Source organism: Orbicella franksi, chromosome 8 (assembly GCF_964199315.1).
Source record: "Orbicella franksi chromosome 8, jaOrbFran1.1, whole genome shotgun sequence".
Lineage (NCBI taxonomy): Eukaryota > Metazoa > Cnidaria > Anthozoa > Scleractinia > Merulinidae > Orbicella > Orbicella franksi.
The window spans coordinates 19270105-19292902 of NC_138152.1; the positions used below are offsets into that span (position 1 = coordinate 19270105).

At 41.7% G+C, this 22798-nt stretch overlaps 1 protein-coding gene across 2 annotated transcripts; it reads left to right on the top strand.

Moving 5' to 3' along the window:
• Positions 1 to 101: 101 nt before the first annotated feature.
• Positions 102 to 22594, top strand: LOC145494680 (protein nucleotidyltransferase YdiU-like). 2 transcript variants are annotated; one of them, XM_081474225.1, is made up of 16 exons: positions 102 to 889; positions 1826 to 1890; positions 2549 to 2605; positions 3257 to 3423; positions 4977 to 5064; positions 6246 to 6312; positions 7400 to 7472; positions 7567 to 7650; positions 10065 to 10188; positions 10269 to 10313; positions 11581 to 11662; positions 12280 to 12452; positions 12959 to 13005; positions 19865 to 19944; positions 20470 to 20514; positions 21231 to 22594. In XM_081474225.1, exons 1-16 carry the CDS (start codon positions 326 to 328, stop codon positions 21306 to 21308), a joined length of 1839 nt encoding a protein of 612 aa, XP_081330351.1. In that variant the 5' UTR covers positions 102 to 325; the 3' UTR covers positions 21309 to 22594. The 2 variants fall into 2 exon arrangements, with proteins under 2 accessions (XP_081330351.1, XP_081330352.1); XM_081474226.1 differs by having other exon boundaries at positions 788 to 873.
• Positions 22595 to 22798: the final 204 nt, after the last annotated feature.

Genomic DNA, 22798 nt, shown 5'->3' on the forward strand with positions numbered 1-22798 from the left:
AAAATTCCATCAACACACTGTCAGGTCGTAAATCCCAAAGTCGTGTTTCCAAAGTTTCACCTTAAGGATGAATTATTCAGTTATTCAGTATTCAGATAAAATGAGGCATGACGTCAGTGGATTGCCATAGTAACTCAGATCTTATAAAACTTACTTCTCTTTTCTCTAGTTCACCTGTAACATCTGATTTTCTGTTGCATTGACTGCGGTAGTGTTCTTAGGTGTAGCTAGTCGCTCAAAGTTGAACAGTATTCTTACTCAAAAATCGGATCGATCCCCCTTAATTTTATTCATTTTAATACCTTTTAATACATTAATTTATTTTATGGTCAGCAATGTCACTAAATTGGTACAGCGGCTTCCCCTACAATACAACAAGGCCTGGCTACTAAGGAAATCAAATATGGCGGACGAATTGTGCTTGTTTCGATTTGTGACAATTTTTATTCTCTCTTGGCCACACTCCTTCGCCTTAACATTTGTTGCTGGAAAGAACTGGCAACACTACTGCGTCTCTCTACAAGATAATTCTGTTTGTACCATAGAAAGTTTTTTAGAGCTAGCCCAAAGGGTTTGCCGAAGCACGGACTTATTGGAATTCAATGACTGGAGTTTCACGGACAAAAGCCTGCTGTTACAGGTCTTTCCTGTTGATAAAGAAACAAGAAACTATGTTCGACAAGTACCTGGTGTGGTGTTTTCAAGCGTTCGTCCTGTTCCACTCAAGCATAAACCTCACTTGGTGGCAATGTCTAGTGAAGTTATAACAGATATTCTGGATTTGAAGACAGCTTCTGTTTTAGAATCACCAACGTTCGTAGAATTTGTTGCTGGAAATAAAATATTGCCAAATGCGGTATTATTATCACATAGGTACGGTGGACATCAGGTAAGGTTCAAACAGAGTAGTGCAATAGCTGATATTACAGTTGAGAGTGCACTGAAATACTCTGTTGTTGAAAATTCTTACAAACGAGGTAAAGAGGTCAATACAAAGCTCATTTGTATGTCAAACCGCTGATAATTGTAATAGCAGCTATTAATTTATTGGATATGCTACAGGTAATATCTTCTTTTAAGATGACAGTTGTGGGGCTACAAACTTTGTGGTAGCTCAAATTCAGGTTTTGCCATAACCAGTTGGTAGAAATATAGCATGAACATGTCAACCAATAAAGAAGGAACATAGCCAACCAGTCCTGATTGAGTCCTGGTTTGATGTTTTCTGTAGCATTTACAGTGGGCTGCATAAATTGACTGTCAGAACCAATCAGAATTCTGCATTGTCAGAGAAGTTCTTATAACTAATTGAATGTACTTTGTATGCTTCAGCAGCATATTAGGTGAGTTTGGTTGAGACATGGTTTGTATTTTGGGGAGACGCAGCCTGATATGCCTCTAAAGCATACCAAAATTTGAGAAATCTGGTAACCACGGCTCCATTTAAGAAATGAAAAGGTACGATTAGGCATTAACCATACCCAAATTCGGCCAAGTGGGCATGATGTCATAACCATATCAGGTCAGTGATCCTTATTGCAGGATATCAGGGCAGTAGACACAGCTTCTGATTGGCGAATGATGAATTTGGGTATGGTAAACACAGTAATTTAAACATCCAGGCTTTGAATGTAATCCCTCTTTTTCCTCTGCTATCTCCAAGTTGTGTTGCATTTCTTTTCTGCAAGGTGATTTTTGTTTGTCTTTGTATGTTACCCCACATGTACATGTACTCATAGTTTGCTTGAACCATGACCAGATTAGGTCACCACATCAAACCACAGGAAAATAAAGTTCAGGATATGTGCTTTTTTTTCATACTCAGTTTGGTGACTGGGCTGGTCAGCTGGGAGATGGACGGGCAGTAATGCTGGGCGAGTATATCAACAGGTACACTGATGTAATGCAGAATTTTTTTGAGTGTATGAAATTAATTATATGATGATACAATTTAATTTTATATTAATATTGTCTATAGAATATTATTTTATACTTACATGTACATAGGATTGCATCTCTCTCACGTTGCACTCTCGCCTTGTATTTATTTTTAGTTTCAAGTTTTTGAACCCAATTTGATTTTTGTTTCCCTTTGTTTCCGATTCTGATAATGAAAATTAAAAAAAAAAATCAATGTAAAAAAGTCAAACTGGTTGAAAAATTGTCAACCCAAGGGGAAACAAAACCACAAATTATATATTTTTTTATAGCAAAGGACAGTTTGCAGGACAGTCTTTTCTTAATATTTTATAGAAAATCTACCTTATAAACTACTGGTAATTGATTTTTGATTTTCTTGAACATCTTGTAAGGTATATACATGTAAATATGTCAGATTACAGTAGGAGAGGCATAGTTCATGGCAACACTCTCATTACATGTAGGTGGGGAGGGGGGGGGGGGGAATGCTACCTAGATACCCAAATGTTTGACTGTGAACTTGAATATATATGCTCTAAGCTGAAGTTCTGAAGTTTGTCTGCAAAACATCAAAATGACAAATGAGCTGTGATGGGAAAAAACAAATCCGTGAACTCTCCATTTACAGGAAAGGAGACAGATGGGAACTGCAGTTGAAGGGATCTGGCAAAACTCCTTATTCACGGTAACAGCACCATAAATATAATAAAAGTTTTAATAATAAATTATTCAATTGGAGATAGAGAGTTTAAGGACAGGAGTTTTTAAACCACAGATGTCAACAAGAAGTTTGTATTCTTGGCATCTTTTGGCATGTTTTAACCCTCTGCCAACCGATGACTTGAAAACCTTAATGTTTTTAATGAAAAGTTCATAAAATGCACCAAAGAAAAGAAAAGTCAACTTCCAGTCCATGTCTGTCTCCCAAAATGACTGTACCTATAATTTCCCTATTATAGTATTGGCACATGCATGTAGTACATTTACAAAATTCTGTACAACATTCATGTATTAATAGAGCATTTTTGTGTGATATACCATTAATTATAGATGTAACACTTACATGTATTTCATGAGAAGAGAGTGAGTCTGAAAGGTGTTTAGTAATTATAGCCCAGTAAAAATCCATAAGGGGAACATCATTTGGAACTGGCTGCTAGTGATTATAAATAAAAGTAACAGCTGTATATTTACTTCTTCAAGTTATAAAATATTAAAATGTCTCCCAATAATGTATTAGTACTTTATTAAAAAACAACACTTTTAGTAATGACTTTAAGGCATAACTATATGGCTGAATTGAATTGTGTTTTTAATTAATACTGTCTGTACACAGACATGGGGATGGCCGAGCAGTCTTGAGGTCCTCTGTGCGAGAATTCCTAGCCAGTGAAGCCATGTTTCATTTAGGCATACCGACAAGTAGAGCAGCTAGTCTGGTTGTAAGTAACGATCGTGTCTGGAGAGACCAATTCTATGATGGACACCCTATGCAAGAAAAAGGTACATTCATACAATGGCACTGGTTGTTGTATAGTGCAATGTAGTTATAGCAGAGCTCCTGCATACCAAAGGTGTGCTAGCAGAGCACCATACCCTAGAAAATTTGGTAACCCATTGATCTAAAACTTTTGGTTGTCACATTGAAGTTGCCTGCTGACCAAGTGCTGGTTTTTGATTGGATCGTGGGCTCATGTTAGGTTAACTTGTTGTAATCACGGCTGGGTTGTTCGGAAGCTAGTTAACACTATCCCAGGATTAAAAGTTAAAATTTTTCTTGTATACAAAATAATGTTTTTCACTGTTTTTGTTTTGTGTAGTTTGAGATTATTCAAACTCAAACAGAAGACCAAACAGTGTAAACAGAAAATCTCACTGCAAAGTTACAAAACTCAAATCCAAATTCTCACTTTTCCTGGGTTAGTTTAATTGGGCTTTGAACAACCTGGCCCAGGAACTCTGTTTTTATAGCCTGCATGGCAGGTTGTAGAAGGGGAGGGAAAGGCTCAAAATGAGTGGGGGAGGATCAAGCTTGCTTCGAGGAGGGATGGCCTGCAAGAACGCTATTGTTTTCTTTGTTTTTTTTTGTCCATCAGACAAATGTAAAAATCCTGATTGGTCAGATTTAATGAATTGCTCAATCTGTCATTCTGATTGGCCAGCAACCTGTCATTCAAGAGCATTGGGGTCTTGTCATATTCATATTCAAGGCATTCAATAAGGCGGATAAATCAAGGGATTGTTTCGAACTATATCTAGAGGAAATGCTTTGATCTTTGGAAGAAAATGGTATCACTGAAATTTGTGCTAAAAGCAGAGCAAAAAAAGACATTATTATTATTATTTGCAAAAAGGATCTTTTAACCATTTTACCCACAGGCTAATTGGCAAGAGTCTCATTTTTCAGCTTCTTGTGTTGGCAACTGTGTGGCAAAAGCTTGTGCAAATATATATTAAAACCGTCGGGTTTTGAACAACCTGGCCCAGGAACTCTGCTTTTATAGCCTGCATGGCAGGCTGTAGAAGGGGAGGGAAAGACTCAAAAACCCGACGGTTTTTATATATATTTATCCAATGGTTTTTATAGATATTTACACAAGCTTTTGCCACTCAGTTGCCATATGTTACTTTAAGATTCACCTCGCAAACTCTACAAACATTGTTACAATTGTTTTCTTTTTTGGGCTGCCTTCTTCTCGCTTTTTCCAACCTCCGAAGGTCTTAAAATTATTTCATTTTCTCGTGCAAAAAATAAAAACAAGAAATATGAGAACCTGTTGGCACCTACAGCCTTAACCACGAAAGAAGTGGTGTGATTCTGATTGGATAATTTTGACACCCGGACATTCCACAGTTGAGTGGGTTTTGCATAGTTAATTAGGGGGCAGAATGAAGAAAACAATAGTGTCCTTGCAGACGTCCCCTACCCCCACGCACTTCACGCATTCGTCTGTCTCCTTCCTCTCCCCTTTGGACGCCTGCCATGCAGGCTAGGCTTTTAGGCTTGGCAAAATCTACATATTAATAATCATCATGTTAATACTCATTTATTCCAGCTGCAGTTGTTCTACGATTAGCAAAATCATGGTTTAGGATTGGCTCTCTTGAAATCTTAGCACGTGATGGAAAACAAAGCCTTCTAAGGTTTGGCATGTTGTTATTTATTTATTTACTTATTTTTTTGTAAACCAGCATTGCTACATGCACGTCCCTGTTCATCAGTGATAGGTGTTATTCTACAGTTCTTTAACTTGGCAGTGACTTTTGTAGAATTTCTGTTTTAACACTTCTTGAACTATAAGGGAAATCCTCAAATGTAGATAGATATATGTGGCTACAGATAGATACGTGTTATTCATGTGCATGGACTCCTCTTAATATGCATATGACCATTACATTGAATTAATAATTATTGATTATTTCTTCTATAACTCTATCACTTTTGTAAAAGGGTAGCATTGGTAGTTTCAGCAGCATGCTGCATCATACGTCATGTAGTTCTCACATGTACACCGTAGACTGACTGGTTTGTTGATAAGGGAGAAAAAGTTAGACAGTGGTTTGACGGAAGAAACTGGGCAGATCCCTGCATTTAGGATAATACTCATGGACAAATTGCATAATAATAATATTACTTAAGGTCATTGCACTGAAATAGAACCTGTACAGAGATTTTTGTGAAACTTTGCCTATTGATTGTTTATATTATAGGAACTTAAATTTTGAAATAAAAATGAGGGGTCCCCATGTTCGTTTAGGAGCAACAGTACCTTGTTTATACCCAATAAATCCTTATAATAGCACCATGATTGCAGTCACAATAATTATTGCTTGCTAAATTCATGTTTCCGACAATTGTTTTTTGTCCTACCCTGAGAATTGGTCCATATTTATTTTACACAGAGAAATTTATTATTCAATTCAAAGCAACAGAAAAAAAATGATAGGTCACCATACTCGTTTGTGAGAAAATGACGATTTACCTCTATGGTGAGGTTCAGCCATAAAGAAAAAGCCGCCATTTTTTAATGCGTGCATGCTAATCATGTGTGAAATTATGCACAGTAGGGATGCGCAATGCAATACTGGGCAGTGACCTTAATGTGTGAAATACCACTAATTGTTTTCTGTCAAACCATCAAGTAAGGTGTGCATATATACAAACAACACATTGACAATAATTATTATGAATGTTTTAACCTTGAACCATTTACTAACACAAATAGCAAATATAAACCAAGCCTTTTAGGTTGTTGACCAATTACAATTTGCATGTTTTCCACTTTTTATTGTTTAATTTTGAGTGGTTGTTTTATTTTCCAAAGAAAAGTGGTGGATTTTGTTATTGAGCGGTATTTTCAGGATTTAGCAAAAAATGCGAAGAAGTACCTGGTAAGAATTGCAGTTTGATCTGTGATTTACTAAACAGCTATGATAATTGTAAAGTAAGTAAACAATGAACTGAGGTATTTTTACTAAGAATGCAACAACAGTGCAGGGAGAGGCACATTACAAACGAGAGCTGCTCACTGTTCTCAAGTGTTCATTATAAAAATGCCAAGTGCATAAACTATAGGGTTATTTATACAGGAAAAATAAGCTGTGAATTGCACAGGCCGTGGCTTACATAACATGCGAACTGGACCATTTATGGGAGCGTGGACTATATAAGACGCGAAGTGCTCGTATAAATGGTTTACGGCTTATCCGTGACAAATGCCTCGCTTCTGTGTTGGCTGTCATAGCAATCGCGGAATTGCGCGAGCTCTCATGCAAGCGCAGGAAAAACTTGTGCTTGCGGGTGCTTGCGCAGTGTGAGTTCGTGTCTTATGTAAGCAGCAAACAAGCCGCAATACCCACAGGTCACCTGAGCGTAATAAAAGAGCTTGTATGGAGAACTGCGGCTAAAATATTAGCTTAAGAGTTTGTATAGAGATCAGGAGTTGACATTAAATTCGTTCAATGTATGGGTAGTTTATCGAATAAAGACTCTTGAACATTCAATGGTGTCATTTTTTCTCATCCTGGAGAGTTTAAACGAGATTTGAGCAAATTTTGAAAAATTTGTCCTACGGTGTTATAATAAGACAAATTTGGGGAATCTGCTCGCCATCCCTATTGTCCTGCTTGGATTCTATTCATGCGAGAGCAGCAATATTCAACCTTGATCTGTCACTGTCTGACGATGACTACCTTCTTAAATCTAATTGGAGGCCTATCTCAGTCTTTTTTCTATAAGAAAACTATCCTCCATTATTATATAAAGTTTACTTTGATCGTATGCTGCCAAAGGTGCCAAAAACGTAACAGCGTGATTAGTTATTTATCGTGAACATATCAGGTCAGTGACTTGATATTGTAGGATATCAAGTCAGTGGACAGAGCCTCTGATTAACTGGGAAATGAGCAATAGTTCTTGACTACACCTCAGTCTGTATAAAAGTAATTGTTAAATACGTTATTGGCTTTATTTCCTCAGGCGTTTTTCTCTAGAGTAGTCTTAATGACCTCGGAGTTGATCTCCAAGTGGCAGTCTGTTGGATTTACTCATGGTGAAGTGTCAACTGTTATTGTTCCATACCTTGAACATTCTATTGCTGCTATTTCGTTTACAGCTTAAATATAATATTATGTTATCACTTCTAGGTGTTTGTAACACAGATAATTTCAGCCTCTTGTCGATCACAATAGACTATGGCCCTTTTGGATTCATGGACGACTATGATCCAGGTAACACAGTTTGCCGGTTACAATATAAGTTATTCTATACATGTAATCCTCAGGGAGGTGCGGTGGCCTCATGGTTAGTGCACCGGTCTCTGGATTGAGCGGTCCGCGTTCGAGCCCTGGCCGGGGACATCGCATTGTGTTCTTGGGTAAGACACTTTACTCTCACAGTGTCTCTCTCCACCCAGGTGTATAAATGGGTACTGGCAAACTTAATGGTGGGGATTACAGCATCCCATCCAGGGGGGAGTAGAAACACTCCTAGTCACTTCATGCTACAGAAACCGGGATAAGCTCCGGCCTGATGGGCCACTTGGCTTGTGTGTAGACTTAACATGTAATCCTCATCACAGTATATAGGATACAGGAAACATGACATGAGCCCACTCCACACTCGCTCAAGTGGATCAATCCAGCGACTCCCGTACAAGCCATTGTGTTTGTTTTGCAGCCAGACCTCTACTGACCCCTAGTGAGGAGAATTAAAGGCTTACAGCAGGAGCCATAATCGGGGACGGAGACCGTAAGCGCGCGCCATTTCTAGTATTGGGGTTGTCCCCATGATATGGGACAATAATTCTATTTTTAGAACGAATTGCGCCATCGCCTAAGGCACAAGCGCGTACATGCTGCGAGGATTTTTGCGGATATCGCACGGGGGAAATGGCGTCCGAAATTCCCGAAATTTTTCATGTTTTTGGCCCACAACTCAATGCGTTTACGTCTGTTGGAATTTTTCTTAAGTATTTTCGTCGTAAGCTGCTCCAGTTTGAGTGAAGTAAGACAGTGTCGAATTTAGGTATGTTCTGCTTCAAGCTTATATATATCGCTGACCAAGTTGTGTTCCGACGGATGCTTCTTTTACATGAGCTGTACATTACTCCACTTTAAATTTCGCATATGTTGAAGATTAACAGCTTTTCCATCACACAGCAAAAAACCAGCTGGATATATTTAGATATAGCAGAGCTTTAGGACTTCATAGTTTCCTAGCTCATCTTGCCACACGCTTACGAGCAATTTGCCAGTCTATCGCGACTGAAAAGTAAAACAAAATAATTGCTAGTTTGGTCAGTTTGAGGTTCGCCTGAATTGTAAGCAACGCTTGCTGTTTCATCAAGGCCCAATAACTTTATGTCCGTAGATACTGATCAGTTTTATTCGTGTAAAAATCCACTAAATTCTCTGTTGTCGATGAATGAGAGCGCCCGCCGATGCTTGTTTTGTACAGTCAGTAAACATGACAAATTGTACTTGCGCCGCACTTTCGTGTGAAAACGTACATCGAACTCAAACAATAACTCTATAGTTTTTAAATATGTTTAAGATTGATAAATGTTTGAGAACATATTAAAAACTAAGCTGAAAATATGTGAATAAAGCAGAAATAATCAGCAGAGTTACATTGACGCTTTCTTTAATCAACTTCGAAAAACGATTTCGATTTTGTTGATCGAGTTATCAAAACTCCTTGTTTATTTTCATTTCCGCAGTGTAAAACTTCGCTATGCTTATGTTGAAGAAACACACATGATGTTAGTAGCATTTTTTGCGTTCGTGAATTTTGTTGCAGCATCTCAGCACAAAAGATAACGAAAGAAATCTTTGTCAAGATTTGTTGATAATTGAAAACACCGACTCGGACTTGAAAGTGCACGAGCTGCACTATGCAAATGTGCTAGTTGTACGCGTCAGACTTTCCTTTCAAAAACTTTTGCAAACTCACCAAACAAGCAGAAACAATAAGAAACCATCAAAACAGGTTTTGGTTATGATTAACCGTTGTCTGAGAAACTCACAAATTAACTCGATACCAGAGTAGAGAGTTTTCTTGCTATATTCTTAAGTCAGAACAAACGCAAAAACATACGCGTAAGCTTACAACTAGCGCGACCAGATCTTATTATTCATTTCCAGCGCAAGATTGAAGTCTTGTTTTCGACCCTGAAAAACCCACCATTTCCGTTAGCTCAGAGCATAAAACTACATATAAGCGCCCTGGTTTGTATTCCCTGCCTTATTCCCTGCCACTGCTGTGAAAAATACGCAAGATAATCTCTGAAGGTCTCTCAACTCTCACCATTTGATCACGCAACGTGACAACATCCACGCGACAGCCCCCGACATGTGCGGGGATCCGCGCGGATATATGACGTCAGGATGGCGCAATTTGTTCTAAAAATAGAAAAATTGTCCCATGTCATAGGTGCGCGCGGATCCCAAGACTTGCGGTCTCCGTCCCCGATTATGGCTCCTGCTTACAGCTGTTAGTTAAACATCTTAACTCAACAGTCACTGAAAATGTGTTGCAAAACACAAAGCAAATAATCAGCTATCAGAAATAATTAGCAGTAACAAACACGCTGCCTTGTTTATGTCTGTACTGACTGACATCTTTTTAATCATTTTACTTTTAGACTTTGTGTCAAACACATCTGATGAGGAAGGGAGATACAGTTACAAAAATCAGCCTAATGTTGGCTTTTTTAACTTGGAAAAATTGCTGCAAGCCTTGAGGCCATTACTCGAGGATTATAGCGAGTAAGCTGATTGAACATATTCAAAGAAGACTGCTTGTTTGGTTAACATTGTTTGATCAGACGTGTACTGTTTTGTTGCAGAGGAGAAAAAGTCCTGTTAAATTACGTGGATGTGTTTAATGGAAGGTGAGTTATGTTGTATTTAGAGAAAAGAGTAAACCACAAGGAACAAGCTTGTAATAAACCACCAAACAAGTGTTCCTTATTATTTTCACGAGCCAATTGTCAATTGTCACCCGTCAGGAAACATGTCTGAGTTTTGAACCTGTAGCATGAGACTATTGGTAGCTTGCAATCTCTCAGATTGGCTAACGAGGTATTCCTGAGAAAAACACATCAAGACTAGAGCTATCAGGAAAATTGTTTATTTTCCAAGTGTACATAAGTTGTGCTAAATTTGTTCCTGTAATTGATAAAGCGCGGGAGAGAACACAAATGCATGGCTTACAAGTGAGTCAATCTATGGGCTATATCGTCCAGTTACAAGTCGTGTTTGATTGGTGATAGGGAGCTTAATCAAAGACTACGATGCCGAGGACGACGCCTAGTAAAAAATGAATTTATATTTTACAAGCAAAGTTCGTGATTGTCAAGATCTGTTCGGTACGGCAATGGCTCTAGAAACGTGCTTAAGCTAAATATGCAACGACGGCGAAAAATTAGCCGTTGTCGTCCACGTTCCGTAGATGACGCACAACTTGGTCATTTCACGTTGTTGTTTTGCAGAGGACGGCAAAGAAATGTACCAAGATTTATAACGCACGTGCACAGCTACTGTTTTGCTCATTAAACCTTTTGTTCAGTGACGTTCTCGTTGCCGTCGTCATCGTGGTTGTCTTAAGTTCCCTAATCTTACAACAAAGTACGTCCTCTGATTGTTTTATAATTATGCACGTTCCATTTGTCCGTTACAAAATTGAAGACAATGGGCGCTTTCCATTCATCAAAAATTCCGTAAATTTCGAATCGGGAACAAAATATGGTACGGAAATTATTTTCTGGGAAAGTGTCCAGAAAAAACGGAAATTGTCGAGAATTTCCAAAAAGTGAACCATTCAATCGAAAATTCAGGAAAGAAAATCAAATGGAAGGGAAATTTCCAGTAAGAAATCACTTCGAAGCTTTGGGCATACCTCGCAAGGTTTTTCTCTTTTCCGGAATTTCTTGAAAATGCTGTTCCATTTGTTACTGGAAATTTCCGGCAATTAAAACCAGGAGATTCATCAAATACAAAGCGCCCAATGTTTACTACTTAACAAATTGTGGAATCATTAATTTTTATCAGCAATTATCCAGGCCTCTACTGAGCCTAGTGCTGTATTGTAATGATGTAATTATCAGCGTATACGCTGTATCTATCATGTGGTAGTAAACACGTGCTTGGTGGTTTCAGGTTGTTCGATATTTTTCGTAACAAGCTTGGTTTACTGAATAAACAGAAAGACGATGAAATGCTTATTAACTCTCTACTTTGGGTAAGGGCTAACTAGATGTTTTTTTTAGTGACAATGCTATCATAGTACTTTACATCAAGCTTGTAAAATGTGATATCACTTCGTTCTAAATTCAAATTAATGAAAATGAAATGCTGAGTGATGAAGTGAGAAATGGAGAAGGTGATTGTACTCTAAGAAAATATGGAATCGTTTTTTACATTGTGAAGAATTCAAATTTCCTTAAAAGTCACAACTTTGAGTAGGAGTCCTTTCTTATAGGTGCATCTCTACCTTTCTATCTGAAAATCTGCCCGTAAAAGCATTTTCTTGAATTGGCGTTTTCCGACAAATTGACAAGTGTCGTCCATATATTCATCTGCGAATGCTGTAGTATTAAAAATACATATAAAAGAACTGTAGGAAAATAATGTGAATCAATTCCCTATGTAATTTGCATGACTAACTGTTGATTAGTTTTCGGTAGCCAATATTTAGTCAGCGTTTAACTGAACTGATTTCTCCTTCAGACATACTATTAACGCATTGATGAACAATAATTCCGATAAAGTTAGTTTTTAACTTTTTTTGTGTTGTATTACCGTTTAAATTTCTTTTCTCACATGAACGATTATGAAGGCATTCCTTCTTTTTTCCAGATCATGTCAGTTACTCATTCAGATTTTACTATGTCATTCCGCGAGCTAAGTGAAATCTCCTTACATGATATAGTCGCACACCGCTTGTCTAATGGATCGTGGGCGCTAAAGAAATTACAGACTCACGAAAACTGGGGAGACTGGGTAGCACAATACGCTGACAGAATTCACTGGTAAGTGAAATGAGATTTGGTTAATTTCATTTTGTTTCTTGAAATGTTATTTTCACACTTACGTAAAGCGTTTGTGATGTGAATAAAGGAAAACAGAATCAAGCAATTTATATTTTTCTTTGCCTCGCTCTGCATTACTCTTGAACCCGGTATGAATCGGTATTGTTCTTTTTTTCACGCCCCAACCCCAGTCGAACAAGGAACGTAGAAACCAAACACCTGTGCTAATCAGCGAAACTAATTCTGTCTCCTTTCTTGGTATTTGCAATAGACAAACACGATGCTATCCAATCATCTCACTGCCTCCCCACTCCTGACACAATCTTAGACTGAGAAAATAGTTCTGTTGTCCCTCTCCCCAAAGTGCCATCGTGTCATTCAGCGCGCAAGGTAATGTCTGAAGATTGCGTTACTCGGTTGTCACAGTGACGCCATCAGTTTTAAAAGCCTAAAGCTCTTTTGTTTGGATTGTAAAGCTAATTATTTCATTGTTTGTTGTTTGTTAGGAATGGTGATGGTGATACGGACCAGGCAAGAAAACAACGAATGCAAGGTGATGTACAAAAAGCCTGATTGAAGAAGCAGGATAGAAATTCCTCGTTCGTTGGGTGAAGTGATTAGCAATGTTGGTACTCCCCTCTGGATGGGATGTTAGTCCATCACAGGCTACTGGTGAAGTGATTAGCAATGTTGGCACTCCCCCCTGGATGGGATGTTAGTCCATCACAGGCTACTGGTGAAGTGATTAGCAATGTTGGCACTCCCCCCTGGATGGGATGTTAGTCCATCACAGGCTACTGGTGAAGTGATTAGCAATGTTGACACTCCCCCCTGGATGGGATGTTAGTCCATCACAGGCTACTGGTGAAGTGATTAGCAATGTTGGCACTCCCCTCTGGATGGGATGTTAGTCCATCACAGGCTACTGGTGAAGTGATTAGCAATGTTGGCACTCCCCCCTGGATGGGATGTTAGTCCATCACAGGCTACTGGTGAAGTGATTAGCAATGTTGGCACTCCCCCCTGGATGGGATGTTAGTCCATCACAGGCTACTGGTGAAGTGATTAGCAATGTTGGCACTCCCCCCTGGATGGGATGTTAGTCCATCACAGGCTACTGGTGAAGTGATTAGCAATGTTGATACTCCCCCCTGGATGGGATGTTAGTCCATCACAGGCTACTGGTGAAGTGATTAGCAATGTTGGCACTCCCCTCTGGATGGGATGTTAGTCCATCACAGGCTACTGGTGAAGTGATTAGCAATGTTGGCACTCCCCCCTGGATGGGATGTTAGTCCATCACAGGCTACTGGTGAAGTGATTAGCAATGTTGGCACTCCCCCCTGGATGGGATGTTAGTCCATCACAGGCTACTGGTGAAGTGATTAGCAATGTTGGCACTCCCCTCTGGATGGGATGTTAGTCCATCACAGGCTACTGGTGAAGTGATTAGCAATGTTGGTACTCCCTCCTGGATGGGATGTTAGTCCATCACAGGCTACTGGTGAAGTGATTAGCAATGTTGGTAGTCCCCCCTGGATGGGATGTTAGTCCATTACAGGCTACTGGTGAAGTGATTAGCAATGTTGGCACTCCCCCCTGGATGGGATGTTAGTCCATCACAGGCTACTGGTGAAGTGATTAGCAATGTTGGTACTCCCCCCTGGATGGGATGTTAGTCCATCACAGGCTACTGGTGAAGTGATTAGCAATGTTGGCACTCCCCCCTGGATGGGATGTTAGTCCATCACAGGCTGCTGGTGAAGTGATTAGCAATGTTGGTACTCCCCTCTGGATGGGATGTTAGTCCATCACAGGCTACTGGTGAAGTGATTAGCAATGTTGGCACTCCCCCCTGGATGGGATGTTAGTCCATCACAGGCTACTGGTGAAGTGATTAGCAATGTTGGCACTCCCCCCTGGATGGGATGTTAGTCCATCACAGGCTACTGGTGAAGTGATTAGCAATGTTGACACTCCCCCCTGGATGGGATGTTAGTCCATCACAGGCTACTGGTGAAGTGATTAGCAATGTTGGCACTCCCCTCTGGATGGGATGTTAGTCCATCACAGGCTACTGGTGAAGTGATTAGCAATGTTGGCACTCCCCCCTGGATGGGATGTTAGTCCATCACAGGCTACTGGTGAAGTGATTAGCAATGTTGGCACTCCCCCCTGGATGGGATGTTAGTCCATCACAGGCTACTGGTGAAGTGATTAGCAATGTTGGCACTCCCCCCTGGATGGGATGTTAGTCCATCACAGGCTACTGGTGAAGTGATTAGCAATGTTGGCACTCCCCTCTGGATGGGATGTTAGTCCATCACAGGCTACTGGTGAAGTGATTAGCAATGTTGGCACTCCCCCCTGGATGGGATGTTAGTCCATCACAGGCTACTGGTGAAGTGATTAGCAATGTTGGTACTCCCCCCTGGATGGTATGTTAGTCCATCACAGGCTACTGGTGAAGTGATTAGCAATGTTGGCACTCCCCTCTGGATGGGATGTTAGTCCATCACAGGCCACTGGTGAAGTGATTAGCAATGTTGGTACTCCCCCCTGGATGGGATGTTAGTCCATCACAGGCTACTGGTGAAGTGATTAGCAATGTTGGCACTCCCCTGTGGATGGGATGTTAGTCCATCACAGGCTACTGGTGAAGTGATTAGCAATGTTGGCACTCCCCTCTGGATGGGATGTTAGTCCATCACAGGCTACTGGTGAAGTGATTAGCAATGTTAATACTCCCCCCTGGATGGGATGTTAGTCCATCACAGGCTACTGGTGAAGTGATTAGCAATGTTGGCACTCCCCTCTGGATGGGATGTTAGTCCATCACAGGCTACTGGTGAAGTGATTAGCAATGTTGGCACTCCCCCCTGGATGGGATGTTAGTCCATCACAGGCTACTGGTGAAGTGATTAGCAATGTTGGTACTCCCCCCTGGATGGGATGTTAGTCCATCACAGGCTACTGGTGAAGTGATTAGCAATGTTGGTACTCCCCCCTGGATGGGATGTTAGTCCATCACAGGCTACTGGTGAAGTGATTAGCAATGTTGGCACTCCCCTCTGGATGGGATGTTAGTCCATCACAGGCCACTGGTGAAGTGATTAGCAATGTTGGTACTCCCCCCTGGATGGGATGTTAGTCCATCACAGGCTACTGGTGAAGTGATTAGCAATGTTGGCACTCCCCTCTGGATGGGATGTTAGTCCATCACAGGCTACTGGTGAAGTGATTAGCAATGTTGGTACTCCCCCCTGGATGGGATGTTAGTCCATCACAGGCTACTGGTGAAGTGATTAGCAATGTTGGCACTCCCGTCTGGATGGGATGTTAGTCCATCACAGGCTACTGGTGAAGTGATTAGCAATGTTAATACTCCCCCCTGGATGGGATGTTAGTCCATCACAGGCTACTGGTGAAGTGATTAGCAATGTTGGCACTCCCCTCTGGATGGGATGTTAGTCCATCACAGGCTACTGGTGAAGTGATTAGCAATGTTGGCACTCCCCCCTGGATGGGATGTTAGTCCATCACAGGCTACTGGTGAAGTGATTAGCAATGTTGGCACTCCCCCCTGGATGGGATGTTAGTCCATCACAGGCTACTGGTGAAGTGATTAGCAATGTTGGCACTCCCCCCTGGATGGGATGTTAGTCCATCACAGGCTACTGGTGAAGTGATTAGCAATGTTGGCACTCCCCTCTGGATGGGATGTTAGTCCATCACAGGCCACTGGTGAAGTGATTAGCAATGTTGGTACTCCCCCCTGGATGGGATGTTAGTCCATTACAGGCTACTGGTGAAGTGATTAGCAATGTTGGCACTCCCCTCTGGATGGGATGTTAGTCCATCACAGGCTACTGGTGAAGTGATTAGCAATGTTGGCACTCCCCTCTGGATGGGATGTTAGTCCATCACAGGCTACTGGTGAAGTGATTAGCAATGTTGGTACTCCCCCCTGGATGGGATGTTAGTCCATCACAGGCTACTGGTGAAGTGATTAGCAATGTTGGCACTCCCCTCTGGATGGGATGTTAGTCCATCACAGGCCACTGGTGAAGTGATTAGCAATGTTGGCACTCCCCCCTGGATGGGATGTTAGTCCATCACAGGCTACTGGTGAAGTGATTAGCAATGTTGGCACTCCCCTCTGGATGGGATGTTAGTCCATCACAGGCTACTGGTGAAGTGATTAGCAATGTTGGCACTCCCCCCTGGATGGGATGTTAGTCCATCACAGGCTACTGGTGAAGTGATTAGCAATGTTGGCACTCCCCCCTGGATGGGATGTTAGTCCATCACAGGCTACTGGTGAAGTGATTAGCAATGTTGGCACTCCCGTCTGGATGGGATGTTAGTCCATCACAGGCTACTGGTGAAGTGATTAGCAATGTTGGCACTCCCCCCTGGATGGGATGTTAGTCCATCACAGGCTACTGGTGAAGTGATTAGCAATGTTGGTACTCCCCCCTGGATGGGATGTTAGTCCATCACAGGCTACTGGTGAAGTGATTAGCAATGTTGGTACTCCCCCCTGGATGGGATGTTAGTCCATCACAGGCTACTGGTGAAGTGATTAGCAATGTTGGCACTCCCCTCTGGATGGGATGTTAGTCCATCACAGGCCACTGGTGAAGTGATTAGCAATGTTGGTACTCCCCCCTGGATGGGATGTTAGTCCATCACAGGCTACTGGTGAAGTGATTAGCAATGTTGGCACTCCCGTCTGGATGGGATGTTAGTCCATCACAGGCTACTGGTGAAGTGATTAGCAATGTTAATACTCCCCCCTGGATGGGATGTTAGTCCATCACAGGCTACTGGTGAAGTGATTAGCAATGTTGGCACTCCCCTCTGGATGGGATGTTAGTCCATCACAGGCTACTGGTGAAGTGATTAGCAATGTTGGCACTCCCCCCTGGATGGGATGTTAGTCCATCACAGGCTACTGGTGAAGTGATTAGCAATGTTGGTACTCCCCCCTGGATGGGATGTTAGTCCATCACAGGCTACTGGTGAAGTGATTAGCAATGTTGGTACTCCCCCCTGGATGGGATGTTAGTCCATCACAGGCTACTGGTGAAGTGATTAGCAATGTTGGCACTCCCCTCTGGATGGGATGTTAGTCCATCACAGGCCACTGGTGAAGTGATTAGCAATGTTGGCACTCCCCCCTGGATGGGATGTTAGTCCATCACAGGCTACTGGTGAAGTGATTAGCAATGTTGGCACTCCCCTCTGGATGGGATGTTAGTCCATCACAGGCTACTGGTGAAGTGATTAGCAATGTTGGCACTCCCCCCTGGATGGGATGTTAGTCCATCACAGGCTACTGGTGAAGTGATTAGCAATGTTGGCACTCCCCCCTGGATGGGATGTTAGTCCATCACAGGCTACTGGTGAAGTGATTAGCAATGTTGGCACTCCCCCCTGGATGGGATGTTAGTCCATCACAGGCCACTGGTGAAGTGATTAGCAATGTTGGTACTCCCCCCTGGATGGGATGTTAGTCCATTACAGGCTACTGGTGAAGTGATTAGCAATGTTGGCACTCCCCTCTGGATGGGATGTTAGTCCATCACAGGCTACTGGTGAAGTGATTAGCAATGTTGGCACTCCCCTCTGGATGGGATGTTAGTCCATCACAGGCTACTGGTGAAGTGATTAGCAATGTTGGTACTCCCCCCTGGATGGGATGTTAGTCCATCACAGGCTACTGGTGAAGTGATTAGCAATGTTGGCACTCCCCTCTGGATGGGATGTTAGTCCATCACAGGCTACTGGTGAAGTGATTAGCAATGTTAATACTCCCCCCTGGATGGGATGTTAGTCCATCACAGGCTACTGGTGAAGTGATTAGCAATGTTGGCACTCCCGTCTGGATGGGATGTTAGTCCATCACAGGCTACTGGTGAAGTGATTAGCAATGTTGGCACTCCCCCCTGGATGGGATGTTAGTCCATCACAGGCTACTGGTGAAGTGATTAGCAATGTTGGTACTCCCCCCTGGATGGGATGTTAGTCCATCACAGGCTACTGGTGAAGTGATTAGCAATGTTGGTACTCCCCCCTGGATGGGATGTTAGTCCATCACAGGCTACTGGTGAAGTGATTAGCAATGTTGGCACTCCCCTCTGGATGGGATGTTAGTCCATCACAGGCCACTGGTGAAGTGATTAGCAATGTTGGTACTCCCCCCTGGATGGGATGTTAGTCCATCACAGGCTACTGGTGAAGTGATTAGCAATGTTGGCACTCCCCTCTGGATGGGATGTTAGTCCATCACAGGCTACTGGTGAAGTGATTAGCAATGTTGGTACTCCCCCCTGGATGGGATGTTAGTCCATCACAGGCTACTAGTGAAGTGATTAGCAATGTTGGTAGTCCCCCCTGGATGGGGTGTTAGTCCATCACAGGCTACTGGTGAAGTGATTAGCAATGTTAATACTCCCCCCTGGATGGGATGTTAGTCGATCACAGGCTACTGGTGAAGTGATTAGCAATGTTGGCACTCCCGTCTGGATGGGATGTTAGTCCATCACAGGCTACTGGTGAAGTGATTAGCAATGTTGGCACTCCCCCCTGGATGGGATGTTAGTCCATCACAGGCTACTGGTGAAGTGATTAGCAATGTTGGTACTCCCCCCTGGATGGGATGTTAGTCCATCACAGGCTACTGGTGAAGTGATTAGCAATGTTGGTACTCCCCCCTGGATGGGATGTTAGTCCATCACAGGCTACTGGTGAAGTGATTAGCAATGTTGGCACTCCCCTCTGGATGGGATGTTAGTCCATCACAGGCCACTGGTGAAGTGATTAGCAATGTTGGTACTCCCCCCTGGATGGGATGTTAGTCCATCACAGGCTACTGGTGAAGTGATTAGCAATGTTGGCACTCCCCTCTGGATGGGATGTTAGTCCATCACAGGCTACTGGTGAAGTGATTAGCAATGTTGGTACTCCCCCCTGGATGGGATGTTAGTCCATCACAGGCTACTAGTGAAGTGATTAGCAATGTTGGTAGTCCCCCCTGGATGGGGTGTTAGTCCATCACAGGCTACTGGTGAAGTGATTAGCAATGTTAATACTCCCCCCTGGATGGGATGTTAGTCGATCACAGGCTACTGGTGAAGTGATTAGCAATGTTGGCACTCCCCTCTGGATGGGATGTTAGTCCATCACAGGCTACTGGTGAAGTGATTAGCAATGTTGGCACTCCCCTCTGGATGGGATGTTAGTCCATCACAGGCTACTGGTGAAGTGATTAGCAATGTTGGCACTCCCCTCTGGATGGGATGTTAGTCCATCACAGGCTACTCCCCAATATTCTGTTAACATTATGTTATGTTGTCTCTATATGTAAAGAGACAGTCCTACTAATTGTTAGCTCTTTGTCATTTCAGAAGTGAATCCTCGTTATGTATTACGTAACTGGATGGCTCAATCAGCGATACAAAAGGCAGAAAGGAACGATTTTTCAAAGGTTAGAAATTTCTTTTGCTCACTTAGTCGCGATCTCAGTTGGTGTGCTTGCTGTTCACGTTCTTGTTTAAGTTGTATTGGGTCAACTTTGGTACAGTAGTGTAAAGCTGTAAACTTAACTTAAATTAGTTTGTGTGCATGTGTGTTTGAACAGGCAGTGGACCACAAGAATTCACTGCCTTTGGTTATAAGAGATTTTCTATTGTCGAGGGTTAAGAAAGGAACCCAGAGAAACAACACATGTGAAGTGCCATTTTACTGCATGCGCATGGAACTTATTGTTTAGCACCCGGTTTTTGTTAAGTTTATTGTCGTCCTCTTTAGTCTCGGCAGCAGACGTATACTACCAAATAAATGCGTTAAAAGCAAAGGTAAAGAAAAGATATTAGTTTTGTTTTAGTCCAAGCTCCATGTGCCAGTTTAGGTATTTTGGGCCTTGAATGAAAGTAGTTTTTTTCTCAAATCCAGTTGTGTATCCCTTTGTTGAGTGCGGTCTGTTTACTTTCTTATTTTCACATTGTCCCAGGTTCGGCAGTTACTTGAAATCCTGAAACTACCATTTACTAAACAAGTATGTCTAGACGCATACCAATAAGTAAGAAATAATATCATAGATAGGTTTGTCCACGACTATTATAAAGCCACAGCCAAGGTTATCACCTCTGGCCATCATATCAAACGCTAATAACGTTACGAAACAATCAGAGTGTATGTTTGACGGGGGTACTCAATAGAGACGGGGTGGGGGGGGGGGGGGCGGAATCAGTATACCAGGTTATCAGGTTATCAGGTTATCAGTATACCCCGGCTAGATTGTAGAATACCGGGCCACTCGTTTGTATCTCATTGAATTTGAATGGTTCCTTTTGTTTCTATATGCTGTTCTTAGAAGCATCGAGAGATATGTTAATAAGTGGCCCAATATTGTAAAATCGCTCCTTACCTGTAACATTTTCCACAAAAGTTGCGAATACATGTATGTGTGTAAATTTGCGCCTGGATTGGTACGGTATGAAAACACCGGTAACAATGAGTCTTTCGTCCAATGTTTTAGTTGTGAGAAAATAGGAGGAGGGAGGTGGCGTCAAAACAGGGGAAGGCTACAAGAAGGAGGGACCTTTTATACACATTTCTTTACAAACTAAACCTCCTCCATTTTATGGAGAAGTAGGCGGCACACAGTTTCAACTTTTGCCATAATAAGTCCGTTTGGGTGTGAAATAAACCAGACGAATCATTTCTTTAGTCTTGCCTGCTTTTACTTGTCTTTTCATATTATTTTCTCAGGAGGTTGCTGAAGATCTTGGGTACTCGTCGCAGCCCCCGCCCTGGGCCTCTCAACTGCGGGTGAGCTGCTCTTCATAAAAAACTTTTCAACAAAGACAGACCACACACCTTAGAACATTTCCACTGGAAAATAGCATAGGTTTCAATAATGTTTGACAGAGCTACAATTTGTAAATAAAATACGACCGTAATAAAACGCTATTATTGCAGTTGAAACGTACTTTCTTGGTCTTTCTTGGTACTTTGCCCTTATGTGAAATTAAACTACAGTTTCGGTTGATGGCAGATCGATCCGTCGTTATTTTCGAGAAGTTATTTCTTTCGAAAAAACTTCTCTTGAGTTATTCGCTGGATTTAAGTGGACCCTTGAATCAGTTGAAGAAATTGATTGTTACAAATTTTAACTGTGTCACTGCTTGGATGATAAACATCTTGGGGGAAGTGCAGGTTCCTTGTCAATCCTCTCCATTCTTAACCATCCTCGTTCCTTTATATATGGTTTATTAATATCATCGTGGTGTTTTTCTATCTCAGTGAACTAATATTTTCAAGTTTTCGTCAATTTGAAGGTAATTTTGTACGTGGCCAAAATAACTCAAAATGCCGTGACTGAGCTGCCTTAGCACTTGAGATCAGGACTCGCCACATGTAAAGGAAAGTTCTAACCCAGAAACACCGATCCCTCCTTGTCCTTTTAAGCTCTAAGCCTCATGAGTGGTCTACTGTGTTGCTCGAAATAACAAGAATACCCAACGTCAAATGTCATCGAAAAAGCAGATTTGTGACACGACGTTTTGGCGGGGTCCCTTTGTGGAATCATGCCCTAATCACTTGAGACACTAAAAGGTCGTTTGTCCTGATATCAGACACGTACCTTGTCCAATATTGTTCCCTTTGTTTATCTTCATACAAAGCTTGGCATGATTTTGGTATAAGATATAGTGTGACTTCATATGTCTTGGAAACACGTATTTGGCAACTCGTGAGTCATGTCAGGTAGTATTGAGCGCGTTTTTCAATTTGAAAAATGGCGTTCTACCTCGGTCAAGGCGGAAATAGTCATCAGAATTGTTGATTCGTGTGAGAATAATAATACCGGCAATAGGAAATGTTTATCGTTTTCACAATAAAGGTAAACTATAACAACTTTAGAATTTTCTCATCAGGAGGGTATGCAATGCTCCAGTCACTTTTAATTATTTATTTCACCAAGTTAGTGCACATAGCTTTGTTGTCGTGTCACGGATTTCAGCCAAGAATATACGTAAATTACATGTTGTATTCAGGTAAGGCTAGTCCGCAGGTGTTATTAATAATAGAACTCAATCGTTTACTTACGAAATAGATTCATACAGGTATTATACTTACAGTAGTCTTTGAGTTAAATCTAAGGATGTTCTAGCCGTTGACTACTTGAACGGTTTCTTAATCCGGATGTTTGATATTTAAGAGATTTTACAAATTGATTTTTTTAAACATTTTTTTAACATTTATCAGTGACATTCCTGAGGAAAGTTCTTTACAGTGATGGTAATTTCATCAACCTTGAACTTTACATCTAGCACAAT

Coding starts and splice junctions, on each gene's coding strand:
- LOC145494680 (XM_081474225.1), top strand. CDS start 326: ATGGTCAGCAATGTCACTAAATTGGTACAGCGGCTTCCCCTACAATAC. Junction 6,313..7,399: donor AAAATGCGAAGAAGTACCTG/GTAAGAATTGCA, acceptor TTATTTCCTCAG/GCGTTTTTCTCTAGAGTAGT. Junction 10,189..10,268: donor TTACTCGAGGATTATAGCGA/GTAAGCTGATTG, acceptor GTTTTGTTGCAG/AGGAGAAAAAGTCCTGTTAA.